The sequence below is a fragment of the Papio anubis genome, chromosome 8 (genome assembly GCF_008728515.1).
Source record: "Papio anubis isolate 15944 chromosome 8, Panubis1.0, whole genome shotgun sequence".
NCBI classification, from domain to species: domain Eukaryota; kingdom Metazoa; phylum Chordata; class Mammalia; order Primates; family Cercopithecidae; genus Papio; species Papio anubis.
The window spans coordinates 89,936,758-89,964,349 of record NC_044983.1 but is presented as its reverse complement, the minus strand read 5'-3'; the positions used below and the strand labels follow the sequence as shown (position 1 = coordinate 89,964,349).

At 40.6% G+C, this 27,592-nt stretch overlaps 1 protein-coding gene and 1 long non-coding RNA gene across 3 annotated transcripts in view; one reads left to right on the top strand and one right to left on the bottom strand.

The window, feature by feature from the left end:
- Window positions 1-3,273: 3,273 nt before the first annotated feature.
- LOC116276386 lies at window positions 3,274-10,106 on the bottom strand. The gene is made up of 2 exons (XR_004185881.1): window positions 9,858-10,106; window positions 3,274-4,419 (listed from the first exon to the last, which is right to left on the bottom strand). It is a non-coding gene; the product is annotated as an uncharacterized LOC116276386 (long non-coding RNA).
- A 76-nt stretch (window positions 10,107-10,182) lies between these two features.
- The window catches only part of VIRMA (vir like m6A methyltransferase associated), a 64,913-nt gene continuing 47,503 nt past the window's right edge, over window positions 10,183-27,592 (top strand). The window contains exons 1-4 of one of the 2 annotated variants that reach the window (XM_021942506.2): window positions 10,183-10,383; window positions 19,282-19,397; window positions 24,908-24,994; window positions 26,092-26,140. In XM_021942506.2, the coding sequence (XP_021798198.2) occupies window positions 10,321-10,383; window positions 19,282-19,397; window positions 24,908-24,994; window positions 26,092-26,140 (315 nt within the window). In that variant the 5' untranslated portion in view covers window positions 10,183-10,320. The remainder of the gene's footprint in view (window positions 10,384-19,281; window positions 19,398-24,907; window positions 24,995-26,091; window positions 26,141-27,592) is intronic. The other variant, XM_003902980.5, reaches the window with a different exon arrangement.

The window sequence follows — 27,592 nt, the reverse complement described above, 5'->3', positions numbered from 1 at the left end:
CTCAAGTGATCTGCCCATCTCAGCCTCCCAAAGTAAGGGGATTACAGGCATGAGCCACCACACCAGGCCAGTGCTCAGTTTCAATTCTTCAGTTCATTCCCAGGTCACAAGACAAATTCCACAGTGGAATTAAAGGCTTTCCTCCATCTGACCTCAACTGACCTCTTCCATTTTGTCTTTAGTGCCTTCATTTAAAGTTATCCACTCACTGAACATACTAGTCTTTCTGCCTTGGCTCAAATTGTTATACTCTTGAATGTGTTGAACTCTCTCTCCTCTTCTCTGACCATCTTAATTCTTATATATCCTTCAGAAACTATCTAGTTCAAACTCTTTTCCAGGCTGGGCAAGATGGCTTTTGCATATAATCCCAGCACTTTGGGAAGCTGAGGCGGGTGGATCGCTTGAGCTCAGTAGTCGGAGACCAGCCTACGCAACATGGCAAGACTCCATCTCTACAAAAAAATACAAAAATTAGCCAGGTGTATGGCTGTACCAGTAGTCCCAGATACTTGGAAGGCTGATGTGCAAGGATCACTTGAGCCTGGGAGATCAAGGCTGCAGTGAGCTGGGATCACACCACTGCCCTCCAGCCTAGGCAACAGAGTGAGACTCTGTCTCAAAAAACAATCACCAAGCAACCACAAAAAAACACCCCCCACACATAAACAACAAATTCCATTTCCATAAGGAGTCATTGACCATCCCAATTCTCATTATTCACTCATTCAACAAATACATAAAGCCTATCATATCCAGCTACTATTAGGCAAGGGAATACAACCATGAAAATGATGTAGTCTCTTCCTTCAAAGGGTCTGCAGTTTCTGAGGAAAGGTTAATTATAATACAAAAATAAGTGACATGATAAAATATACAGTAATAGCATACAGGAACCCCTATCTCCTATTGGGTGTGGTGAACAGGAAAGTTTTTCCAAGTCCTGAAAGATGAATAGAGTTAGCTGGCAAAGAGGAGACAAGGGTATTTCAAAATGAGGAAAAGAACACGATTAGAAGCAGAGAAGCATAAGAAAGCACTTTGAGGCTGGGTGCAGTGGCTCACGCCTGCTAATCCCAGGACTTTGGGAGGCCCAGGCAGGCGGATCACGAGGTCAGGAGATCGAGACCATCCTGGCTAACACGGTGAAACCCTGTCTCTACTAAAAATACAAAAAATTAGCCAGGCATGGTGGTGGGCACCTGTAGTCCCAGCTACTCGGGAGGCTGAGGCAGGAGAATGGCGTGAACCCGGGAGGCAGAGCTTGCAGTGAGCTGAGATCGCGCCACTGCACTCCAGCCTGGGTGTCAGAGCAAGACTCCATCTCAAAAAACAAAAACAAACACAAAAAACTTTGAATCTGAAGACCAAAATTAAAGCAAAATAAAACACTCAAGCATTCTAAACACTTAAGAAGTTTCTAAATGCACACTCTTAAACTCTGTACTTAAGCTGGGCAATGAGTTGGTTAAATCTGTATTTTGTTTGTATTTTTTTAGAGACAAGGTCTCACTCTGTTGCCCAGGCTGCAGTGCAGTGATGTGATCATGGCTCACAGCAGCCTTGAACTCTTGGGCTCAAGTGATCCTCCCTCCTCAGCCTCTGGAGTAGTTGGGACCACAGGCACACACCACTGTGCCTGGATAATTTTTAAATTTTTTTGTTTGTTTGTTTTATAGAGACAGGGCCTTGCTTTGTTGCCATGGCTGGTCTCAAACTCCTGGCCTCGAGGGATCCTCTTGCCTGGGCCCCTCAAGGTGCTGGGATTACAGGCATGAGCCATGTGCCTGGCTATCTTTCTGATATTTGTATTTTATCTCTGCAACACTATTGGTGGTTCATTTCAGATCATTATCATATTTCATTTGGTTGAAATGTCCCACTGAGCCCATAGGAACACTTTCTAAGTAGTTGTTTCAATTTAGAATGGTTTGTTTGCAAGAAACAGACTTGGGGTTTACAACAAGGAACATTAATCTCAAACAAGATCAATAACATGGTTGGGCATCCCTCAGTGAACCTGCTTCTGGACTCAGGGCAGCTTTGTCATCTCAGTATAGGTGATCTTCAACTGTCATTCTTGTCTAGTCCTTTGTCGTTAATTTGGCTCAGCTCCATTCCATGTATCTATATCCTCTGTACTACTACCAGCTGGTAATTTCACTTGAGCCTCTCATTGTTCAGTCAGGCCACACATCAGAAGTTGCTGGCCAATTGAGAGCTCCCTCCCCACCTTGTGCCAGGTGACTATTCTTGGCCAAATTAGCTGGAGATGGGAGACCAGGTGAAGTCCACTGCACAACCTGCAGAAGATTTACATAGGAGTAGACTCCCTGATACAGGAGGGAAAGTGGATCCAGAGAGAGAGAGGGAGAAAGAAAGAGGGAGAGAGAAGAGACAGAGAGGAGAGCCCAATTAATATTTGCTCATCAAGTAACATAAAGTTCTTATGTAAAAGCAACTTTTTAGACAGCTCACTTCATGCTACTGGCCATCTTCAAATCTACCTAACCTTTGTATTTATGCTTAAAAATTGTTTTTTAAAGAAAGAATAATCCAGCCAGGCGTAGTGGCTCATGCCTGTAATCCCAAAGTTTTGGGAGGCTGCGGTGGGAGATCGCTTAAGCCCAGGAGTTCAAGACCAGCCTGGGCAACATAATGAGACCCCTGTCTTTACACACACACACACACATACACACACACAAACACACACACAGATTAGCCAAATGTGGTGGTATGTGCCTGTAGTCCTAGTTATTAGGGAAGCTGAGGTGGGAGGATTACTTCAGACTAGGAATTCAAGGTTACAGTGAACTCTGATTGTGCCTCTGCACTCCAACCTGAGCAACAGAATGAGACCTTGTCTCTCTCTTTAAAAAAAGAAAAAAAAAGGCCGGGCGCGGTGGGTCACACCTTTTTTTTTAGCACTCTCGGACGCCCAGACGGGCGGATCACGAGGTCAGGAGATCGAGACCATCCTGGCTAACATGGTGAAACCCTGTCTCTACTAAAAATACAAAAAATTAGCCGGGTGTGGTGGTGGGCGCCTGTAGTCCCAGCTACTCGGGAGGCTGAGGCAGGAGAATGGCATGAACCCGGGAGGCGGAGCTTGCAGTGAGCCAAGATTGCGCCACTGCACTCTAGCCTGGGCGACAGAGCAAGACTCCGTCTCAAAAAAAAAAAAAAAAAAAAAAGAAGAAAAAAAGAATAATTCATAAGGCTTATGTCACTAGTCTTCAAGAGTACAGAAATAAAGTGAAGAGCAAGTTTAGATTAAGCTACAATTGCTTGTAATTAAGACCTAAAAGTTACAGAAGTTACTTTTCTGTGTATTTCTCAGAGTTTATTGATTTATTATTTTAGAGGTGAGGTCTCACTCTGTGGCCCAGGCTGGAAAAGGTTTATATTATGCCCCAACATGCATGGTTAAGCTCTAAGAGGGAGATAGGGTTTGCAGCATTTCCCAAATGATTTTTGATCACAGAAACCTTTTTCTTCTGTGGGGCTTCTTGAGGGAACATGATTTGAGACAGTCTACATCTGCTGAACATGGTACAGCAATTACATAAAGAGAAAAGGCCATGTGTAAGGCATATGGTCCGCATACTATAGGCCTGGTACTGGATGGTGGAACTGAACCACAGAGCTTTGCCTGTCTTTGAAGTAGGTGGGATCCCAGAAAGGTGTATTCATGATTTTCTGAAAAAACATTTGGAAAATAGCTGGGGTCATTCAATCTTTCAGAACAACTGGCACTAATGGGTATGCTTATTTTGAGATATATCTGTATATAATAGTTTACAGTCTGTGTTTCTTAAATCTGTAGGTAATCTCTGGACTACATAATGAAGAATGATATAGAAGTGTCACAGCAAACCCTTGGCCATGGAAAATTATAATCAAGTCTCATAGAAAAAGGGGGCAGCTGTTACTTTTGATTGGTGCCTTCAGAGAGGCAGGCAAATGGAGGCCCATTGTGTTCCTGATGCCGGATGAATGTCTTGCAGCTGGCTGTCTGCCGGACTCCCAAATCAGTCGTTCTTTTCCAAGAGAACTGTTGATGTACTCGGTCTCAGGAGAAGTTAAAATGCTTGGCAGTTCACTCAGACCTTCCTCTTGCTCTGTATACTTGTGTAAATGTCAGTCACCTTGAAAGGGAGCTCATCTGTTATCAACATTGGAATTGTGGGCTGGTTACATTTCTCCCACCACCTTTGTCTTTTTTCTCAAGTTGTTCCTGGCAAGTATTCAGACTTTTATAAATTGCTTTTCACACTGAAGACAAATTTTGTTTTTCTTCAAATTGCTCTTTTCACTGTCAGGTGCTGGAAATCAAAGAAGGAAAGATACAGTAGCTGGTAAAATAGCAGTAGCTACTATGGGCTGGTTACAGAGCACCGTCCTGGGAGACTTTATGATCTGATGAGCAAGAGAGACAAAAATGAAAGAACAAAAACAGAAAAGTACAATATAAGCATTTGACATATAAATTATGTGCAATATATAATTCTATATGGGATCTGAAATAGGACAAAATAAATTAATTTGTTCAATAAGTATTTTTGAGTGTTTAGTATGTGCCATGTACTAGGGATGTATTAATGAATAAGATACAATCACTACATGGGAAGCAGCTCAGAGGCTAGAAGAGGGACACTGACCTCTTCTAGCCACAAACAAGTTGGGTACTAAAGCTTAAGCTGTGGAATATACTCTCACAAATGAGAGAATATCAAGTCTCCTGAGGGGTAGGAGGAGCCACTGGGGGGAAGTAGGTACGTATATACCATATTTGGTTTAAGCATTTATTTGCTGATGGATATTTGAGTTGTTTGTACCTTTTTGGCCATTGTAAATAGTGCTGCTATGAACATGCGCATATAAGTATTTGTTTAAATACCTACTTTCAGGCTGGCACAGTGGCTCACACCTGTAATCCCAGCATTTTGGAAGGCCATGTCAGGAGGACTGCTGAGGTTAGGAGTTAGAGATAAGCTTGAGTAACATAGTGAGATCTCCCCACCCACACACACACCCATTCTAAACAATTAAAAAAATTAGTAAGACATGGTGGCATGTGCCTGTAGTCCCAGCTACTCAAGAGGCTTAGGTAGGAGGATCGCCTGAGCGAAGTTCAAGTTCAAGGCTGCAGTGAACTATGATCATACCACTGAACCCCAGCCTGGGCAACAGAGCAAGATCCTGCCTCATTTAATAAATAAATAAATACCCATTTTCGAGTCTTTTAATATATACCTAGCAGTTGGACTTGGGGTTATACGGTAATTCTATGCTTAACTTTTTGAGGAACCATCACACTGCTTTCCACAGTGGCTGCACCATTTTACATTCCCACCAGCAATGTACGAGAGTTTCAATTTCTCCATGTCCTTGCTAATACTTGTTATTTAAAAAAAACTGTAACCATCCTAATGGATATGAAGTGGTATCTCACTGTTTTTTTTTTTTTTTTTGAGACAGAGTCTCACTCTGTTGCCAAGGCTGGAGTACAGAGGTGCGATCTCGGCTCACTGCAACCTCCACTTCTCGGGTTCAAGAGATTCTCCTGCCTCAGCCTCCTGAGTAGCTGGGATTACAGGCATGCACCATCAAACCCAGCTAATTTTGTATTTTTAGTAGAGATGGAGTTTCACCATGTTGGCCAGGCTGGTCTTGAACTCCTGACCTCAAGTGATCCACCTGCCTTGGCCTCCCTGAGTGCTGGAATTACAGGTATGAGTCACCGTGCCCAGCCTCACTGTGGTTTTCATTTGCCTGTCCCTAATGACTAAAGATATTGAACATCTTTTCATGTGCTTGTTGGTCATTTGTACACCCTCTTTGGAAAATGTCTGTTCAAGACCTTTGACCATTTTAAAATTGGGGGGTTTGTCTTTTTGTTGTTGAGTTGTAAGAGTTCTTTCTATATTCTGCAGAGTAGACCCTAATTAGATATATAATTTGTAAATACTTTCATTCTGTAGGTTGTTGTCTTAGTTTGTTTGTGCTGCTATAACAGAATATCTAAGAATGATTCATTTATAACAAACAAATTTATTGGCTCACAGTTCCAGAGCCCAGAAGTCCAAGATCAAGGCACTAACATCTGGTGAGGGCCTTCTTTCTGCATCACATGGTGGAAGGCCACCACATCCAGCTAATTTTTTTGTATTTTTAGTAGAGATGGAGTTTCACTATGTGTTAGCCAGGATGGTCTGGATCTCCTGACCTCGTGATCTGCCCGCCTTGGCCTCCCAAAGTGCTGGGATTACAGGCGTGAGCCATCGCACCCAGCCTACCTCATCTATTTTTGACAAGCTAATGACCTCATTGAGACAACAGAAACCATCAGAGAGGAACTCCCTCATTTTCCACATAGTATATCCTCATCTGCATTTGTACCCATGGACTCTTTCTTCCCCTGGTTACCAGACGGTAGGTGTTTCTTTTAGCAAAGGTTACTCTTTATTTGGCCACCAGGTACCACTTCTACCTATTAAACACTTTGCTGTCTCAGATGTCCCCTCTGTCTCTTCATCATCATGGTTACTCTCCTCATTACTTTGTTCCCATAATTTTACACAGTTATCCCTCATCTTAAAAACACTATTTCTTGACCTGACAGGCTTCCTCCAACAAGCATCACATTTCTTTGTTCTATGCAAAAAAAGTTTGTGGTATTTTTTGCAATTTTATAACTTTATTTGATGTGTTTGATGATCAGTGGTTAGTTGTCCATACTGACTGTAGATTTTTCAAAGTGGTAACATGTACATAGGTAACCAAAGTATAGAGCTCGTTTGGTGAATCTTCATCTTCATTACGTTCCGGGACAACTGCACATGGATACGGTATGGGACATTACTTATTCCTTCGGCCCAGACAGCTTTGTTGAGCCTGGTATCAATGCGCACATTTGGAACTCTCATATCCTTCATGGCAAATTTCTGGATCTCTTTGAGTGGAGGGGCATGCTTCTTTTTTTCTTTCTTTTTTTTTGAGACGGAGTCTCGCTCTGTCGCCTAGGCTGGAGTGCAGTGGCCCGATCTCAGCTCACTGCAACCTCTGCCTCCTGGGTTCAAGCGATTCTCCTGCTTCAGCCTCCCGAGTAGCTGGGATTACAGGCCCTCAGCACTACGCCCGGCTAATTTTTGTATTTTTAGTAGAGACGGGTTTTCACCATGTTGGCCAGGCTGGTCTCGAACTCCTGACCTTCTGATCCACCTGCCTCGGCCTCCCAAAGTGTTGGGATTATAGGCGTGAGCCACCGCGCCCCGCCGAGGGGCACGCTTCTTTTTTATTTTTTTCTTTTTTTTTTGAGACAGAGTCTAGCTCTGTCGCCCAGGCTGGAGTGCAGTGGCCAGATCTCAGCTCACTGCAAGCTCCGCCTCCCGGGTTTACGCCATTCTCCTGCCTCAGCCTCCCAAGTAGCTGGGACTACAGGCGCCCGCCACCACTCCCGGCTAGTTTTTTGTATTTTTTAGTAGAGACGGGGTTTCACCGTGTTAGCCAGGATGGTCTCGATCTCCTGACCTCGTGATCCGCCCGTCTCGGCCTCCCAAAGTGCTGGGATTACAGGCTTGAGCCACCGCGCCCGGCCTGGGCACGCTTCTTGAAGTCCATTCCATGGATGTGTTTGTGAATGCTGATGGTGTATTCTCGGGTCACCACCTCATTGATGGCAGAACTGCCCTTTTTCTTCTTGCCACCCTTCTTTGCAGGAGCCATTCTGCCAGGTCCAAACTGGAAAGGAAGGCAACAAAAGTTTTTTGAAAAGTTATTTATACAACTTTTCTCTACTCCTCGGTTCTTATTTACCTGTAAAAATTCTATTTTTGCTGGGTGCGGTTGGCTCACACCTCTAATTCCAGCACTTTGGGATGTCGAGGCGGGTGGATCATGAGGTCAGGAGATTGAGACCATCCTGGCTAACACGGTGAAACCTCCTCTCTACTGAAAATACAAAAAATTAGCCAGGCATGGTGGTGGGCACTGTCTGAGGTCAGGAGTTCAAGATCAGCCTGGCTAAAATTGAAACCCCATCTCTACTAAAAATACAAAAATTAGCTGGGCATGGTAGTGCACGACTGTAGTCCCAGCTACTCAAGAGGCTGAGTCAGGAAAATTGCTTCAACCAGGGAGGCAGAGGGTGCATTGAGTACCCTCATTGCTCAGGTGGTGGGTGCACCAAAACCTCAGAAATCACCACTAAAGAACTTTTCCATGCAACCAAACACCACCTGTTCCCTCAAAACTATTGAAATAAAAATAAAAATGTAAAAACAAAAGGGTATCAAAGCTAAGAAAATCAGACTGTAAAATGATAACAATAAAAGCACTATATAGTACATTGGTTAAGGCAGAGCTTAGGGGAAAATTCATATACATAAATACATATAGTAATAAATAAAAATATGAATAAAAATAAACATCAGTGGTAGAAATTAGAAAGAGAACAGCATATAAGCCTAAACACAGAAGAAGGGGCGGGGCAGGGTAGCTCACGCCTATAACTGCAGCACTTTGGGAGGCTGAGGCAGGAGGATTGCTTGAAGCCAAGAGTTTGAGACCAGCCTGGGCAACAAAGCAAGACCCTGTTTCTAAAGAAAAAAAAAGCAAGAATCAGAAAACAGAAAAATATTAGAAACAACAAGTATCAATGCAACAACAAATAATAAAAGATAAACTATAGCTAGCTAATAGAGGAAACTGGATGGCTGAGGAAGGATGTGGATAGGAGATTTACTTTAGAAACTCATTTATTATTAAATATTTCAGACATACCAGAAGGTACAAACAATAATGTAAGGCATGCTTGTGAAATGAACACTAACCTAAATAATAAAACATTACCAAGGCATGTGAAGCCTTTCTGTTCTTCTCCATTACATCTCCCTCCAGTTCACCACTACCTTGAAATTTTAGTCATTCCAATGCATGACTTTATAATTTCATGACATATGTACACTCCTAAACATTTATATTCTTTCCCACGTTAATTATATAAATGTTATTTTACATTATATATTTTTTATTTCCTTTTCTAAGAGATGGGTGTCCCCACTGGCCGCCAACTCCTGGGCTTAAGAGATTCTCCTGTCTCAGCTTCCCCGAGAAGTTGGGACCACAGGAACACGCCACCGCACCCGGCTTGCGATGAGGTGTGTTAAACTTGTTTTGTTTAGGTTTTTGTCTTTTTTGTTTTTCCTTTTTGTGAAGAACGGGGTCTCGCTATATTGCCAGGCAGTTCTCCAGCTCCTGGGCTCAAGCGATCCTCCCGCCTCATCCTCCCTAAGTGCTGGGATTACAGGCGTGAGCCAACGCGCCCGCTAACCCTGTTTTTTGGGATTTTTCATGCTAGTAAATATAGTATTAGTTCATTCTTCGTACCTGCTATATACTATTATATAAATACGCCACTGTTTAGTTATTACTTCTGTCAATGGCACTCATGTTTCCTGTTCTTTTGCAACTTACGAAGTTTGCTATGAATATTCTTGTATTTGTAGATACGTGGGCGAGAATTTTCCTAGAAGAGGGGTAGGCACGTGTAATTTTACAAGCTATTTCCTAGTTGCTCTGCTAAGGGTTTGTGCCATTTAGACTACCAAACCGCTGTGTTTATCTCGTTGCTCAAAAGCTCAACACCCGACACGAGAGGCTTACTTTTCATTCTGCCTCCTGTTTTATTGTTCCTGGTACTTCACGTTATACAATTCCTCGATTTTTATTTCAATTACTCCTCACAATCAGCCTGTGGGTTAAGTACGATTTTTCACATTTTACAGATAAGAAAACAAAGAATCTCTTCGTTTGTTGAGACAACAGTTTTTCTTCTATTTAAATCAATGTCTTACTTTTCAACCTCGCTCACTGTTATCTTTTTGCTCCCAGCGCTGGAAAAAGTGGGACATCCCCTTCGGTGGGTGTACGGGGTTGGTATCCAAAGTTGGCAGCTTTCCCTCCCCTTCCTCCACCCTCTCCAAAACCCTGTCTCCGCGCTTCGCCACCCGGGGACAGCTGTGGCTCTGTAAAGCGGCGGAACGACAGGGTTTGAACCACTGGAGACCCCGTAGTCCTCATCTCGCTTCCCTCTGCCCCCCTCTGCCCCCCTCTGCGTCTGGGGGCGCCCTCCGCCGCGCTGGAAAAGGCGGGGCCGGCAACTTTGGGCAACAAGATGCGTTGGGATAGGCCGAGGTTTGCGGCGCTAGTGCTCTGGTCACCGGAAGTGCCGCTGTTTCTCCCTCTCCTGAGCCGCTGTCGCCGAGGCTGGAGCGCTGCCCCGGAAGTTCTCCCCCCTGTTCCCCGCCCGCGGCAAACATGGCGGTGGACTCGGCGATGGAGCTGCTATTTTTAGATACTTTTAAACACCCGAGCGCTGAGGTAAGGCTTGGCGACTTGATTCTGACGCTGCTTCTCGACTTGGGACCTTTACAAAAAACCGTTGGGCGTCCTCGACTTTTCCCTCTGCAGATTACTTCTTTAATTTCTCGCTTACACACAGACACCCTCCCCCGAGCGGTGTGAGCATCGCGTCTGAGGGAGGGCTGCAGCAGCCTCTTCATTTCCTTGCCTTAACTTGGACCTTCCGTGTCTTTGGTCGAGTTGGCTTTTCTGCTTGCATGGCTTTATTTTTTGTTTTTCCTATCAGATTTGGGCCGTGAGAAGGATCAGGGTTCTCAGGTTTACCTCAGATGGCATTTGGGAGGGGTCTTGATTTGACAGTAGTGTTTGACAGTAGTGTTTGACAGTAGTGCCGGAGTCTGAGCAGCTTACGTTGGCTTCGTGGTTTCCGAATCACGATGTTTCTAAATCCTTTCTCTTTGGCCCCTTTTCTGTCGGGAGTTATGTTCCCCAGTTGTGACACTCATTCGGTTTAGGATTACGGTGCTCTCTAATTTGGCCTGAAACTTTAATACTTGTCTCTCGGAAAGATTTCACACATTAGGAATGAGATGCATTCACGGAGAATACTTGCGAAGAGGGGAGAGAGAAGTATAGTTAAACTCGTCAGCAGACATGTCTTTTGAGGGCGGGAGTGGAATGTTGTGGAGTAATATTTCTGTACAAAATTATTTGAACGCCCCTGAATGTACAATTGACCCAGCAATATGTAAATTAAACATAGCTGGTTAACTAAAGATTCCTGAAAGCAGACCAAAAATGAACTCGAATGAAGTCTACGGAGAAATTGTTCCAAAAAAAAAAAAAAGTGGACTTCACATTTCTCTGTCTTAATGTAAGCTTAATCAATTTACAGAACTGTTCTTTCTTTGGATATTATTTTTTTCCTTTTATTTGTGTCAAGTGTGTTCTTGTATCAAGCTTTTTGAGGATACATATAATTTCTTTTCTTCTCAGTTGTATCTCCAGTGCCTCTGTTAGCAAAACGTAGGTGCTCAATAAATATTTGAATGGAAAATGTTTAAAATGTTCTTTCTTTTGTAAGATAGTAATGATAGTGGGTAGTGGTTGTATCATAATGCTTTACCTGGCAAAATAGAAAGTTGACAGCTGTGATCTAATTTAACGAATGGTTTATAGGTTTGTAAAAGTCAAAATTTGGAGAACTTCGAGTTAGCATTTCTTACTGACAATTAATTTATGGTCTCACATTTCATGTGGGTTAGTGTCAGTTAGCGCTGTTTGTTCAATGACTATATCTCTCTGACATTCCAGCCAAGATTTAGAAAACCCTCAATGGAGACAGTAGTTGGATCAGATCAAACTTATCATGTGTATAGAAATAGAGGACAGTTAAATTTGAAAGAGCCTGGCGCAGTGGCTCATGCCTGTAATCTCAGCGTTTTGGGAGGCGGAAGCAGAAGGATTGTTTGAGTCCAGGAGTTTGAGACCACCCTGGGCAACATAGTGGAACCCCCGTCTCTACAAAAGAAAATTAACTAGCTGTGGTGGCTTGATGCTGTTGCCCCAACTACTCAGAAGGCTGAAATGGAAGGATCACTTGAGCCTGGGAGGTCGAGGCTGCCGTGAGCTAAGATCACACCACTGTGCTCCAGCCGGAGCAACAGAGTGAGACCCTGTTTCGAAAGAAAGAAAGAGAAAGAGAAAGAGAAAAAAAGAGAAAGAGGCATATGATGAATTAGTTTAGTACTATTCTAGTTTAGGAAAATTGACCTTCATTAGTTTATCATATATTTAATCTATTCTTTTATTCATTCTTAGGTAAACATTGAGTACCTTGAGCGCATAGGGCAGATGGTAAATGCCTTCTTCTGGGGTGATTGGGGAAGGCTTAGTAGAGACCACATTTGAATCAAGTCTTGAAGGAGGAAGTAGGGGTTTGTGGGTGATATGAAATATTGAAATGTTTATTTTCAAGAAGTTATAACCCAGTGTTGGAGATTAGATCCACAAAATTGTGATTTGAGTTAGAATGTGATGATCACATAAAGAAACACAGTGTGAATTCATTGGGGTTTATCATCTTTGTTTACAAAATGCCCATCAGTATCTGACATATTAGAACTAGCTGTCTTTGTGGGTATAAATAAAGGATACATGATTTCAGAGGAGGCAGAGATAACTTTTCATTTGAGAGTATCAGGAAAGACTTCATCAAGGTGTTTGGCTTATGAACTTGGTCTTTGGTGAAAGGGGCAATATTTCACGGTTGTAGTTAGGAAAGGAGGGCATTCTACTGGAGTAGTCAGTCATCTGTTAGGATATGCTTGAAGTAGCAGTGTGAAGTGGCACCCAAGGCAGTTCAGAGACAGATCATGGAGCTCCTTGAATGCTCAACAAAAAATTACGGACTTTAGGCCAGGCGCGGTGGCTCAAGCTTGTAATCCTAGCACTTTGGGAGGCTGAGGTGGGTGGATTGCCTGACGTCAGGAGTTTGAGACCAGCCTGGGTAACACGGTGATACCCGTCTCTACTAAAATACAAAAAATTAGCCGGGCGTGGCGGTGTGCGTCTGTAGTCCCAGCTACTCAGGAGGCTGAGGCAGGAGAATTGCTAGAACCCGGGAGATGGAGGTTGCTGTGAGCCAAGATCGCACCACTGCACTCCAGCCTGCGCGACACAGCAAGACTCTGTCTCTTAAAAAAAAAAAAAAAAAAAAAATTATGGACTTTTTTTGGTAGGAAATGGGTAGTTTTTGAGCAGGCAAATCATGCAATTAGTAAGATACATTGGGTAGATTACTTGATCAATAATACTTAAAATGGTTCAGAGAAAATAGACGTAAGGTGATAAAATCAGGGAGAAAAAGTGAGATGTTATGAAAACCTGAGTTAGCCAATGGGCAGCAATCATTGTTTAACATTTATTGAATGCCTAATTTGTGCCAGACACAGTGGGCTTTGATAACTTAAGTAAATCATCTCTGGTCCTTCCATCAGTTTTTCTTCTTTTTTTTTTTTTTTTTTTGAGACTAGGTCTTGCTCTGTCACCCAAACTGGAGTGCAGTGCTGTGATCACGGCTTACTGCAATTTCTGCCACCGGGGCTCAATCGATCCTTCCATCTCTGCCTCCCGAGTAACTGGGACTACAGTTGTGCACCAACACGCCTGGCTAATTTTTTTATTTTTTTGTGGAGGTAGTGTTCTGCCATGTTGCCCAGGCTGGTCTTGAATTCCTGAGCTCAAGCGATTCTCCCACCTCAGCCTCCCAAAGTGCAAAGATTACAGGCGTGAGCCACTGCAGGGCCCACGCTGAGTTTTCAAAGGTAGTCATCTATATTTTGTAGATAAGGAAACTGAGCTTGAGAGATTAGGTGACTTTACTAAAATAACATAGCTAGATTAAGATCCACCATCACACATTTTTCTGGCTCTAAATCAGTGCTATGCTATGTCCCAGTGGAACTACATAGGAGAGGATTTATACATCTTTTGGATATATACAGATTTCGAGTATAGAATTGACAGGATGGCAACTGATTGTGTGAAGGAGATAGGGTAGTTAAAAATGGTAGAATTCTAGTTTTAGAGACAGGAGAACTAGTGGGACTAATGATGGTAAGAGTGTGGAAGTGAGTTTGATGGGAATGGGATAATTAGCCAGATTACTTTGCCCCATAGGAAGCTGAGAATCTATTTAACAATTATTTATGAAAAACACTTTTGGAGGTGAGGGTATGGCTTTAGGAGGGGCAATACAAGTCAGAACAAAACCCATTGCCCTTGATTTCAAAGGAATTTGTAATATGGTAGAGAAGAGACATTTATTAGTTTCACACAGGGAGTCCTTATTGCCAGCTACCATTAACAGCTCTTTTTTTGGTATTGTACTTATTTTACCAATAATTTCCTCTTCCCCACGTAAAGAACTGATACACATTTATAAGGCCAATCTACTGAGTTCAGAAGATAAGCAGTTAAACTTATTAAAAGACAATTTCATTGTGAGGGAATAGTGTTCCTGTGAATGAAAAAACACTTAACATTACAAATCAAGAATGCAAGATAAGCCAGGTGTCGTGACATGTGTGCCTGTAGCCCCAGCCTGGGAGGCTGAAGTGGGAGGATTGCTTGAGCCCAGGAGTTGGAGGGCAACATAGCAAACGCGGTGGCTCATGCCTGTAATCCCAGCAATTTGGGAGGCCGAGGTGGGTGGATTACAAGGTCAGGAGATCGAGACCATCCTGGCTAACCTGGTGAATTCCTGTCTCTACTAAAAATACAAAAAAATTGGCTGGGTGTGGTGGCACGCCCCTGTAGTCCTAGCTCCTCGGGAGGCTGAGGCAGGAGAATGGCGTGAACCTGGGAGGTGGGGCTTGCAGTGAGCCTAGATTGCGCCACTGCACTCCAGCCTGGGCGACAGGGCGAGACTGTGTCTCAAAAATAAAGTAAAATAAAATAAAAAAGCAAAATATCTCTCTAAGGTTAGCATATACAATATTAGAAAAAATTGTTTAAGTTAAAATCAGATTTAAGCAAGATTATTTGATAAACAAGTATATGAGTGGAAAGCTATTGTATTTGTATATTCCTGTTGATAAGTGAATTAATTTCCTTTCTGTATGTCTCCCTATTGTAATCAGCTTTTTCTTTGTATTTTGTAGCTGTAATTCACAACTGTCTTTATATTAATGTTTTTCCAAATCCTCTAGTGATTATTATACTTAAATGTATACACCCATTGCCCACGTTAATATTACAATACTGTAATACTGTTTTGTGGTTTCTTTTTTCACCTAACAATGTGTTGTACGTCTTTGTGAATCAAGAAGTAGTATACTTATATAATATTTTTAAAGTAAGCTTATTTTTAAAAATTTTCTCTTTTTTTTTTTTTTGACTAGGTAATACATGTGTGAGGTACAAATACAAAAGGTACAAAAGGGTATATGGTAAAAAGTAAGTCTCTCTCATCACTGTCCCCTAACCATCTTGTTTCTCTCCTTAGATATTCTATATAATATTCTTTTTTATTGGCTGTGTAATATTCTTTAAGTGGTAATGCTATATATATTTTTTGAAACAGGGTCTTGCTGTGTTGCCCAGGTTGGAGTGCAGTGGTGTGCTTATGGCTTACTACAACTTCTTCCTGGGCTTAAGTGATCCTCCTGCCTCAGCCTCCTGATTAGCTAGGACTATAGGTGTACACCACCATGCCCGTCTAGTTTTTAAAGTTTTTTTTTTTGTGGAGATGGGGTGTTACTGTGTTGCCAGGCTGGTCTTGTACTCTTGGCCTCAGGTGATCCTCCTGTCTTGGCCTCCCAAAGTGCTAGGATGTTAATGCTCCTATTTATATATATTCTCATACATTTGATAATGAGAGTGAGAAAAAAAATATATATATATATATACTCATATATTTAGGTTTCTGACTTTACAGTGGTGTGTAATATTCTTGAAGCTAAATTGTTTTATACATTTTTAGTTAATTTTTAAATATTACTTTCAAGTGTGGAAGTGCTGGGTTAAAATAGAGTCCTAGGAAAGTAGGTCAATATTAGAAAGTCCTGTATTTTAGAGGTCATTTAAAAATGACTGTAGGAAACCAATTAGGAACTCATCTGCAGAAATGGAAAAGGAAGTGGTAGCAGTAGATGTGATAGCTAAAGGAGAGGGTAGAAAGAGAAGATAATTGCAGGGATAGAAGAATAAGGAAGGGAAACAGTTATGCTGTGACCTTTAAACATGCAGGTAAATGACTCCTTCCAAAGATAATTGTGGCTCAGAGTTGTGGAATCTGACCAGTCTTCATATTCCTGTTACTTTCCTGATCATGAACCTTCCATGATTTCCCATTGTCAACCTGTTTTCCTAGACTTTGTTTTTATTTCTCTGAAAACACAATTCAATAACCATTAATCAAGTGCCTATTAAAAATTCATTTATTAAATGAATATTCTAGGCACTATGAATATGCAGTGAACTAAGACATAGGTCTGTCTTCTTTAAACACATAGTCTAATGGGAGAGATAAGAGGCAGTTACAATTCAGCTAGATAAAGGACTTTAGGCACTAGGAGGAGAGGCACCTATCTAGATTTGATCTGGCTAAGCTTTCAAGAGAAAGTTTACTTGTACAAGGAGTTGGGGCAGAGGGATGTGATGGATTTCGAGCAGAGAGAACATCATGAGTGAGGGCATGAAAATGATAAAAAGCATGATAGGCTAGGGATGTAAGTTTGGAGTGATAAAGAAGCCAGTCTTATTTTAAGACCTAGGAATTTTGCTTGGCGGCAGTAAGGATCAGGGGAGTGGTACATGTATAGTTTAGAAAGACCATACTTCAATAGGAGAATGGTTGATGGGAGGCAAGAAAGAAGCACAGGATGCAAAGTCATAAGAATGATATACTAGACTTTGGGGACTCGGAGGGGGAAGGTTGGGATGGGGGTGAGGGATAAAGACTACATATTAGGTACAGTGCACACTGCTTGGGAGACGGGTACACTAAAATCTCAGAAATCACCATTAAAGAACTTATCCATGTAAACAACCACCTGTATCCTAAAAACTATTGAAATAAAAATTTAAGAAACAAAACTTAAAAAAGAAGCACAAAATCAGTTAGGTTCCTATTGCTGTAATTCATATTGGAGTGGTGTAGTATATGGAACTAAAGGAGTGACAGCCAGAATGGAGGAGAGCTTTAATCAATAGGATTTGGTGTTTGAATAGATAGATGATATAGATGAGAGAGGATGAGAAGTCCAGGATGATAATGTCTTGGGCAATATGTGGATGGTGATGCCATCACTGATGTAGGAGAAATTCAGTTTGGATTTGTTGAGTTTAGTGCACGAGGGACATTGAAATGGAGAGGCCAAGTGGGCAGTTGGATATAGTAGCCTGGGGCTCAGGAGAGAGGTCCTAGTTGGAGATACAGGTTTGGAATTGTCTTCTGACTGTAGATGAAAATCTTGTTTTTGTAATTCTGTTGGTTGTCCTTAGCTACTCTTCTCTGCTTTCCTCCCCTATTTTGCTATTCTGCCCTCTAGCTATGATGAACTATATTTGCAATTTATTTCTTTCCTTTTTTTTTTTTTTGACAGAATCTCGCTTTGTTGCTTAGGATGGGGTGCAGTGTTGCTATCACGACTCACTGCAGCCTCAACCTTCTGGGCATAAGTGATCCTCCCACCTCAGTCTCCTGAGTAGCTGAGACTACAGGCATGTGCTACCATGCCCAGCTGATTTTTAAACTTTTTATAGACACAGCATCTTCCTATATTGCCCAGACTAATCTTCTCGAACCCTGCCCTCAAGTGATCCTCCTGCCCCAACCTCCCAAAGTGTTGGGATTAAAGGTGTGAGCCGTGGCTCCTGGCCTGCACTTTTGTGAACCTTCCAAGTTCTTATTTGCATTCCTTTTGTGCATGCTTTCTCCTTGTTTGCCTACAACCTGGGCTGGGGACCTAAATACCCCTCTGAATTTTCATAGCGTCCTTTGTGAGTCTGTATCATGGCAATTCACTTGTCTACCACAATAGATTGTCTGTTCGATAATGGCAGAGATTGTGTCTTGTCTTTGTAGCCTCAGAACTAGCATACTTTGGAACATAGTCGACATTTAATAAATATTTAGAAATAAATATTTAATAGAACTGGTAGCAACAAATACAGAAACTCTTTTATATACAAATAAAATAGATTTTGAATGGCTATTTGTAAATCCTTAAATTCATTGTTGTTAAGCATGATATTTTTTATGGAGAGACTCAGTCTTTCTAGATGCAAATAATGTGAGCCATTCTTCTCATGATGAACTTTGACCACTAGGTAATGACAGTTGACTGAAGTACTAGGAAAAGTTGACATAAAATTGTCCAAAAACAATGCGAAAACTCTCTTTTTAATTATTGAAAATAAGAATTATATTTGCCTAATCCTGTGTCAAATGATAGAGGTAAGTGTATACTAGATATAATTTATGCTGTTTCTTTTTTTGTTTGTTTTTCTTTTTTCCCCAGAGATGGAGTCTTACTTTGTCACCCAGGCTGGAGTGCAGTGAGGCAATCATATCATAACTCAACTGTAGCCTCAAACTCCTGGGCTCAAGTGATCCTCCTACCTCAACCTCCTGAGTAGTTAGGGCTACAGGCATGCACCTCTACTTCTATTTTTTTTTTTTTTTATAATAAACTCTTAGTTTGTGATTTATTTTTTTAAATTTTAGGAGGGGTTTATTTCAACTATTCAGTACCTAAATGCTTTCCCTGATCCCTTGATATTGGTTGGTATATAAGATTAACAAAGTAAGCTGATCTATGTACAGATTTACAGTTTCTTATCTATAACTCAGAAACTCAAAAATGGCAAAAAAAAACCTCCACCAAAAACAAAAAAACCCTGCCCTGAATTCATTTGGCCATGCAGTCTAATCTGAACTGATATGGTGCTTGTTATAATCTTTATTTAGTGTGAATGTTGATACGTGTGGCTGCAGAAATATTGGTGTTTTGATTACAGGGTGCTGCTGCAGAAGCCACTGGGGGGTCTAAAGTAATATGCAGTATTTGGATTATATTATCTTTCTAGAAATCTAAAAGTCAGGATTCTAAAAGGCATTTGGCTCCAGAGATTTCAGATGAGGGACTCTGGGTCTGTATTAGTCTAAGCAAAACATCAGCAGGGAGGTAAATGCATGGCAGAAAATGTTATGCAAATCGAGAAACTTAAGTAGGTACATCTTATCAGCTATTTATACAACACTGTAAATAATATAATATATTTAATGATATTTAATGATATGGAATATTAAGGTTATATGTGACATTGTGAATGAATAAAATTTGAATAGAGAAACTGTTTTACAGAATGTTCCGCACCCTTCCCCCTCCGGCCTTTTTTTTGTTACAGCAAAGTTCTCATATAGATGTGGTTCGTTTTCCATGTGTGGTTTATATCAATGAAGTCCGAGTCATACCCCCAGGAGTAAGAGCCCATAGCAGTCTGCCAGACAATAGAGCATATGGGTAAGTCAACTCTCTTTTTAAAAGTATTTTTTGGTAAAAGATTGTCTTAGAAACATATTCTTAAATGCAAAAATGTAAGGGAATAGTTTACAAGTAATAAAATCCTGAAACTATTCAGTTATGGTTATGCTGCATTGTAATTAGATCTATATTTTCTGTATAATGCATATATCATCTTAAACCTGAAAACAGTAATTATTTGACCTGTGTACTAGGTAAGATTTTTCTTTATTCATTTTTTTTTAACTGATGGTGTTAGGTTTACATTTTCTAAAATATTCTGGGATGGTATAACCAGGTAGATGAAGTATTTTTAACCTGATTTTTCTCTTGAAAATAAGTGGGAATTAGTTGAAATATGTACAAGTGTATTTTACTCTTATTACCGTTATTGCTACCTTTTTTTTTTTTTGAGATGGAGTTTTGCTCTTGTTGTCCCGTCTGGAATGCAATGGCGTGATCTTGGCTGACTGCACCCTCTGCCTCCCGGGTTCAAACGAGTCTCCTGCCTCAGCCTCCTGAGTAGCTGGGATTACCCCGCTACCATACCTGGCTAATTTTTTGTATTTTTAGTAGAGACAGGGTTTCACAATATTGGTCAGACTGGTCTGACCTAGCACTTTGGGACTGGTAATCCCAGCACTTTGGGAGGCCGAGGCGGGAGGATCACCTGAGGTCCGGAATTCGAAACTAGCCTGGCTAACATGGAGAAACCCTGTCTCTACTAAAAATACAAAATTAGCCAGACGTGGTGGTGCATGCCTGTAATTCCAGCTACTCGGGAGGCTGAGGCAGGAGAATTGCTTGAATGTGGGAGGTGTAGGTTGTGGTGAACTCAGATTGTGTCATTACACTCCAGCCTGGGCAACAAGATGAAACTGTGTCTCAAAAAAAAAAAAAAAAAAAAAAGAGTTAAACTAGCTACTTTGTGATGCGTGTTATGGGACAGATTCAAAGTTAAGGGCTTGTTTCTTCATAATTGTGGAAAATAGTTCATTGTTTGTAGAAATAGGTATAAAGTCTTCATAGGCGCCATTCAAAAATTAAAAGATACACAACAAGAAAAATCTTTAATGTTTATAGTGGAGGATCGTTATAATTGACTTCATATATTTTTTTCCATGTTTAAGAAAATTGACTCATGTTTTCCTATATGTTTCTTCCTGATTTTCCTATAAAGGGAGCTTTGTGTAGAATGAGAAAGATTGGATAGTGATAGTATATCCAACAGTCTTGTCTAATTGTACTGCTTTTGGCCAAAGAAAGTTTGTCATTTATTGCTCCATAACAAAGTATAGCAAATTTAGCAGCTTAAAACTTCACATTTATTATCTCACATTGTTTCTGAGGGTCAGGATTCTGGGAGTTGCTTAGCTGGCTCAGGTTCTTTTGTGAAATTGTAGTCAAGATATAGACTGGGGCTGAAGAATTTGCTTGGTAGCTCACTCACGGGGCTGCTGGCAGGAGGCTTCACTTCTTTGCCAGGAGATCCTCTCCATGGGCTTGTTCATGTCATGACGCAGCTTATTCCAGAGTGAGTGATCTAAGAGTGAGAGAGCATGCCCAAGAGAGAAGCCACAGGCAGTGTGTTTTATAACTTAACATCAGAAGGTGACGTATTATCATCTTTACCATATTCTGTAGGTTACATATTCTGCTGCTACAGTGTGGGAGGGGCCTACATAGGGTGTACACCCTACCACATAGGGTGTGAATACCAGGAAGCAAGTGTCATTGGGGCCATCTTAGAGGCTGGCTACCATAGCAGACAAGTTGGATTTCAGCAATTAGCTGCCATTGGTAGGATTATTTGTTTCATTTTCTGTTATCCTAATCCTCTTCCTTTTTCTTAGCTGGAGATGTGTGGCTTTTCATGTTGTAATAACTCTAAACATAAAGTATCAGAAACAAATTTATACATGAATAGTATGCTATGGAACAGTAAAATAAAGTATTAATGCAATAAAACAAATGTAAGAGTGAGGCCCCGGGCATGGTGGCTTATGCCTGTAATCCTAGCACTATGGGAGGCTGAGGCAGATAGATCATTTGAGGTCACTAGTTTGAGACCAGCCTAGTCAACATGGTGAAACCATGTCTCTATTAAAAACACAAAAATTAGCCAGCTATGGTGGTGCGCACCTGTAATCCCAGCTACTCAGGAGGCTGAGATAGGAGAATCGTCAGAACCTGGGGGGTGGAGGTTGCAGTGATCTGAGATCGCAACACTGCACTCCAGTCTGGGCAACAGAGCAAGACTCCATCTTAAAAAAAAGAAAGAAAAAAGAGCCAGGAAGACCAGAATCTGCAAGTTGAAAGCAGTGTTAGAGATCAAGTAATATTAGTGGGCATACTTTATAATAGTGTTTTTTCTCATTATAAAATTTAGAAATGCTTAGATAAAATTAAAATCCCTTTAATTTCTTTATTCTGGTAGGGTGGGTGGCTCAGGCTGCTAATCCCAGCACTTTGGGAGGCCGAGGCAGGAGGATCACTTGAGACCAAGAGTTTGGAGACCCCATCTCTACAAAAAATTTAAAAATTAGTTGGGCGTGGTGGCTCATGCCTGTAGTCCTCACTACTTGGGAGGCTGAGGTGGGAGGATTGCTTGAACCCAGGAGTTCAAAGTTGCAGTGAGCTGTGATTGTGCCATTGCCCTCCAGCTTGGGTGACAAAGCCAGACTGTGTTTCAAAAAAAAAAAAAAAGTAATAATTTTAATTCCTCTGTTCCAAGAGCATCTTAACATTTGATGTATATTTTTAATGTGTGTTTGTGTGTGTGTTCATACATATATATATGTATGCTTGTATATCTATTTTATTATTACTTTTTGCAAATATGATACCTTACATGAGGTTAGGTTTTTTAGAGTCGCCGAGTTGTAAGATGACTGTCTAGTGCAGTCAGATTTCCTTTGATTCTTTAAATCGTTTTTCAGTGACCAGGACCTGAGCCTTTGGGGTCTCAAAAGTAAAGAAAGAGTTTGTATTTTAGCTGTTTTTCCTTTTCTGGAGATACTGAAGTCCAGGGTCTAGTTTAAAGAAGGGCCAAGAGGGATCAGGTGCAGTGGCTCATGCCTGTAATCCCAGCACTTTGGGTGGGTGAGATGGGTGGATCAGCCGAGGTCAGGAGTTCGAGACCAACCTGGGCAACATGGTAAAACCCCATCTCTATTAAAAATACAAAAATCAGCCGGACCTGAAGGCACATGTCTGTAGTCTCAGCTACTTGGGTTGCTGAGGTAGGAGGAGCGCTTGAACCTGAGAGGCGGAGGTTGTGGTGAGCCGAGATCGCACCACTGCACCCCAGCCTAGGTGACAACAGCAAGAATCCTCTCAAAAAAAAAAAAAAAAAAGAAAAAGAAAAGAAAAAGTAGTAAAGAAGGGTAAGAGGAAGAGACTAGAGTTGTTGGGCGCTTGTGATTGAATTTGGGTAAGGCAAATGTATGTTGTTATTTTGCTGTTACTTTTTAGTGTTTTATGTATTCCTTTATTTCATTTATAAGATATCAGGAGTACTTTTACATCATTAAATATTATTTGATTTTATGATTTCTAATAGCTACATAGTCTAATGAATGACTATACTATAAATATATTTGATTAGCCTCCTATGTGGGGACCATTAGATGGTTTTTAGTTTTCAAATTACAAGTAATAGTATGATGAATATCCTCTTGAAAAAATCTGTTCAAATATCAAGGTTTTCTGTAGAAACACTTTCTAGAAAAAAGTACATCAAGTGGTGTGTCTTTGTCCATTTTGTGTTACTTTAACAGACTACCACAGACTGGATAATTTATAAAGAAATTTTAATCTCAAAGTTCTGGAGACTGGGAAGGCCAGTATCAGGGTGCCAGCAATCTGGCAAGAATGTTCTTGCAGCTTCATCTCATGGTGGAAGGCAAGAGCCAGAGAGCCCAAGAGAGCAAAAGGGAGCAGAACTTGTTTTGTTAACAAGCATACTGTCACAGTAACTAATCCACTCCCCAGATAACAGCATTCATTCATTCATGAGGGCAGAGTCCTCATGACCTAGTTGCCTCTTGTTAGGCTTGCCTCCCAACACTGTTGCATTGGGGATTAAATTTCCAGTACATGAAATTTGTGGGATACTTTCAAATAGTAGCTTGATGTGAACATTTTCTTAGTCTACTGAATTTTATTGCCACGTTGCTTTTCAGAACGATTATGCCTGTTTGTGCTTCTACCAGAAGTGCATACAGGAAACTCTTTGATAGTACTCTAGACATTATAGTTATTAACATTTGGATTTTTATATAAGTGAACAAGAATAAAGCATATGGTGTTCAAAGTCAAGATTTTAGTTGAATTTGAGGAATTTCAACCAAGGGTGCTATGGTATAATATCTTTTACATAAAGGGTAGCAAGATTTTAGTCTAGTGCAAATTAAATAAGCTCTGATATTAACCAAATAATCTATTTTTAGAAACCCTGAAATATTTTTGTAAATTGCTGCTGTACAAATATCAATTGGCTTTAAGTCACAACTTAGGGCTCTGATGCTAACATTACTATTATAGTCTTGAATTAATGTGGATTAAGTTGAAATTGTAATTATACAACTCGAAGCTAGCTAATCCCTGATTCTTTTGTTAATGAAAGGTCACAGGCATGGTGCAGCAGCTTATGCCTGAATCCCAGCACTTTGGGAGGCTGACGTGGGAGGATCACTTGAGTTTAGGAGCTTGATTCGAGACCAGCCTGGGCAACATAGTAATACCTTGTCTCTACTTAAAAAACAAAAAAATTAGACCAGTGTAGTGGCATATACCTGTAGTCCCAGCTACTTGGGAGGCTGAAGCAGGAGGATTGTTTGAGTCTGGGAGCTGGAGGTTACAGTGAGCTATAGTCACACCACTGCACTCCAGCCTGGCAAGAAAGCAAGACTGTCTCTAAAAGGAAGGGGAGGCCAGACACAGTGGCTTACGCCTATAATCCCAGCACTTTGGGAGGCTGAGGCGGGTGAGTCACCTGAGGTCAGGAGTTTGAGACCAGCCTGGCTAACATGGCGAAACCCCATCTCTACTAAAAGTACAAAAAAATCAGCTGGGCGTGGTGGTGCATGCCTGTAATCCCAGCTGCTCAGGAAGCTGAGGCAGGAGAATTGCTTGAACCCAAGAACAGAGGTTGCCATGAGCCGAGATCGTGAAATCGTGCCTGCCATTGCACTGCAGCTTGGGTAACAAGAGCGAAACACTGTAACTCCGTCTCAAAAAAAAAATAGGAATAGTGATAGCATGCAAAATATACTTGATTAAAATTTGATATTCAATAATACTTAAAAGGAGCTGTTGGCTACTTGAGATTGGATGTAAATAAAGTTACATACAATATCATAGTTAACTATATTTTTGTTATTTAAATCTTAGGAATATCATATTCTAATTCTAGAATTGCTCTTAACTTTGTACTTACTGTGTTATTTGTTTTAATTTAGGAAGTATTTGTTACAAAGGCTGATGTTTCAACTTTGTTTCATTCACAGAGAGACATCTCCGCATACATTTCAATTAGACTTATTCTTCAACAATGTAAGCAAACCAAGTGCCCCTGTTTTCGATAGGTTGGGAAGGTATGTACCTGCTGGGTAATTTCAGCGGAACTCATGAGTTAGTAAGCAACACCTTTTAATTGATTCTTTAGATAGAGGAAAAGGATATATCTGCTGGTAGACCCAAGAACACAGGGTTTAATTGTGTCAAGGCTGTAGTAAAGAAATGTCGAACTCCTAAGGAGATGTTGAGTTTATAAAGTAAAAATTTAAATGTGTGAAACAGACATTGTTTGTTAACTTGTTACTCATGCATGCCTTTCTTATATACATGATACTTTCACACATGATAGTAACCTTCTAATTTGGAAAATATTTTTGATTCTAATATAGACACATTGAGAACTAATATTTTATATGTGTCTTTCACGTCACACTACTGTGCAATTTATAATTCCATAGCCACATTTTGTAAAATGAAACTTTTGTAAGTAGATAACCTCTTTTTTGATTATTTAGTACATGCTACGTAGTTTTTTTCAGGTTAGGTATTATTAAACCTGTTGTTATGATGTCTGCAAACAAATGGGTTTGCTTAGAACTCATAAAATAAAAAAAAATTAAAGGCAGCTTAAAAATGAGAAAATGTCTATTCCTGTCAGGAATTAACAGTTTCTTAGACATCACTCATTCTGTTATTGATCCTTCTCATTTATTGTTAAATTATGTTAATAATTTAACTCTTTTTTTAAGTGAAGGGAAACCTTAGATAATTTGAAGCAGGTAATTTTTAGTATTTGGAGGTGTTTTTATGTCAGTACCTACTTAATAAAAACAGGTGCTTTTCTTAAATTATGGTTGTAGTCTACATTTTTGTATGACTGTAATGCAAAGTGGTTCTTTACTCTGGCTGTACATTAGAATTACCTGGTGTGCTTTTAAAAATTTACTGATGTCCATACTAACCCCAAAGCAATTAATTCAGAATCTGGGATTAATTTATTTTTTTCTTTATCACATTTTGGGGGGCAGTACATTAAACTCAAACTTTGGTTTATTGAATCAAAACAAAAATCTAGCATTTGATTATATTAAATTATTTGAATCTAGAAAGACATCTTCGTGAACTGTGATGTTCAGTGTTTGAGCTTACATATTTATTTCTACTCTCTTGACAGCCTGGAATATGATGAGAATACTTCCATCATCTTTAGACCTAACTCAAAGGTAATTATGGAAGTCAGTTTTCAACTTGTCATTACTATTTGCTCTCAACTCCATTTAAAGTTTTTGATCCATATAAATCAGTGTTGCAGAATGTCATCTCTTATCTGATTCTTCTAGCATCTAGACACTATTTTATTTTTTATTATTTATTTATTTATTTATTTATTTTTTTGAGACAGAGTCTAGCTCTGTTGCCCAGGCTGGAGTGCACTGGCCGGATCTCAACTCACTGCAAGCTCCACCTCCCGGGTTTACGCCATTCTCCTGCCTCAGCCTCCCCAGTAGCTGGGACTACAGGCGCCCGCCACCTCGCCCGGCTTTTTTTTTTTTTTTTTTTTTTTTTGTATTTTTAGTAGAGAGGGGGTTTCACTGCATTAGCCAGGATGGTCTCGATCTCCTGACCTCGTGATCTGCCCGTCTCGGCCTCCCAAAGTGCTGGGATTACAGGCTTGAGCCACCGCGCCCAGCCTAGACACTATTTTATAATGCAGTAAAGATGTCGTAATGTTTTTTACCTATAAAGCTCTTTCTTCCTCTTTCGAGTCAAGAAGAGGCCAGCATTTGTGCTTTACCATCTTTCATTTAGATAGGCAAGTTCAGAAGATGACAGGCAGGCAAATTGTTATTAGACACTACTGTGCCTTAATTAAAGTTTCTTTTAAAAGTACGTATTTCATATTTTTCCTTTCCTGTAAAATGTATGCCTTTTTTCTTGATATGCCAGATGCCATGCTGGAAGCATTTAGTGGCAGATTTGAAATGCAAACATAATTATGACCTGGTATGGTGCTACTCAGCTTGCTGTTTGGTTTTGGGGGGGATGGGTATTAAATCATTTGTATCCTGTTTAGACTGCAAATTGTCTTTGTTATCTGTTTATCTTCCTTCCAGTGGGATTTCTGTTCAGTCTGTCAATCCTTGGCCAGTCTTCGAACCCTTCTTCTGGTCCACAGTTTCCCTGTATAGTCTAACAAAGAAATATTAATTTCTTTTTTTCCTTATTGTGCCTCCAGAAGGGGCCCTGGTAACACTTATAACTTCATCTTTAACCAACGTGGTGGGGTGGAAACAGAACTCTGAAGTCAGGGCCTTTGATTTCTATTGCAGGCTCTTCTTCACATGCTCTGGTTTTCTTATTTCCTAAAAGGGAATGACAATATCTGCTCTCTTAATTATGAAGATCTAGCTATTAATGTAGGTAAACTCTAAAAAGCATAAAGTTATTTTTATCTTATAGGGAAATACTGAAGGTTAATGGCATTGGCAAAAGTCTTTAATCTTTTTAGGAGAAAGTTTGTTTGCAAAAACCATTTGTATAATGCCTCTGGGTTCCCTTACTTTTTTTTTTTTTTTTTTTTTATGAGACCGAGTCTTGCTCTGTCGCCCAGGCTAGAGTGTGCAGTGGTGTGATCTTGGCTCACTGCAACCTCCACCTTCTGGGTTCAAGCAATT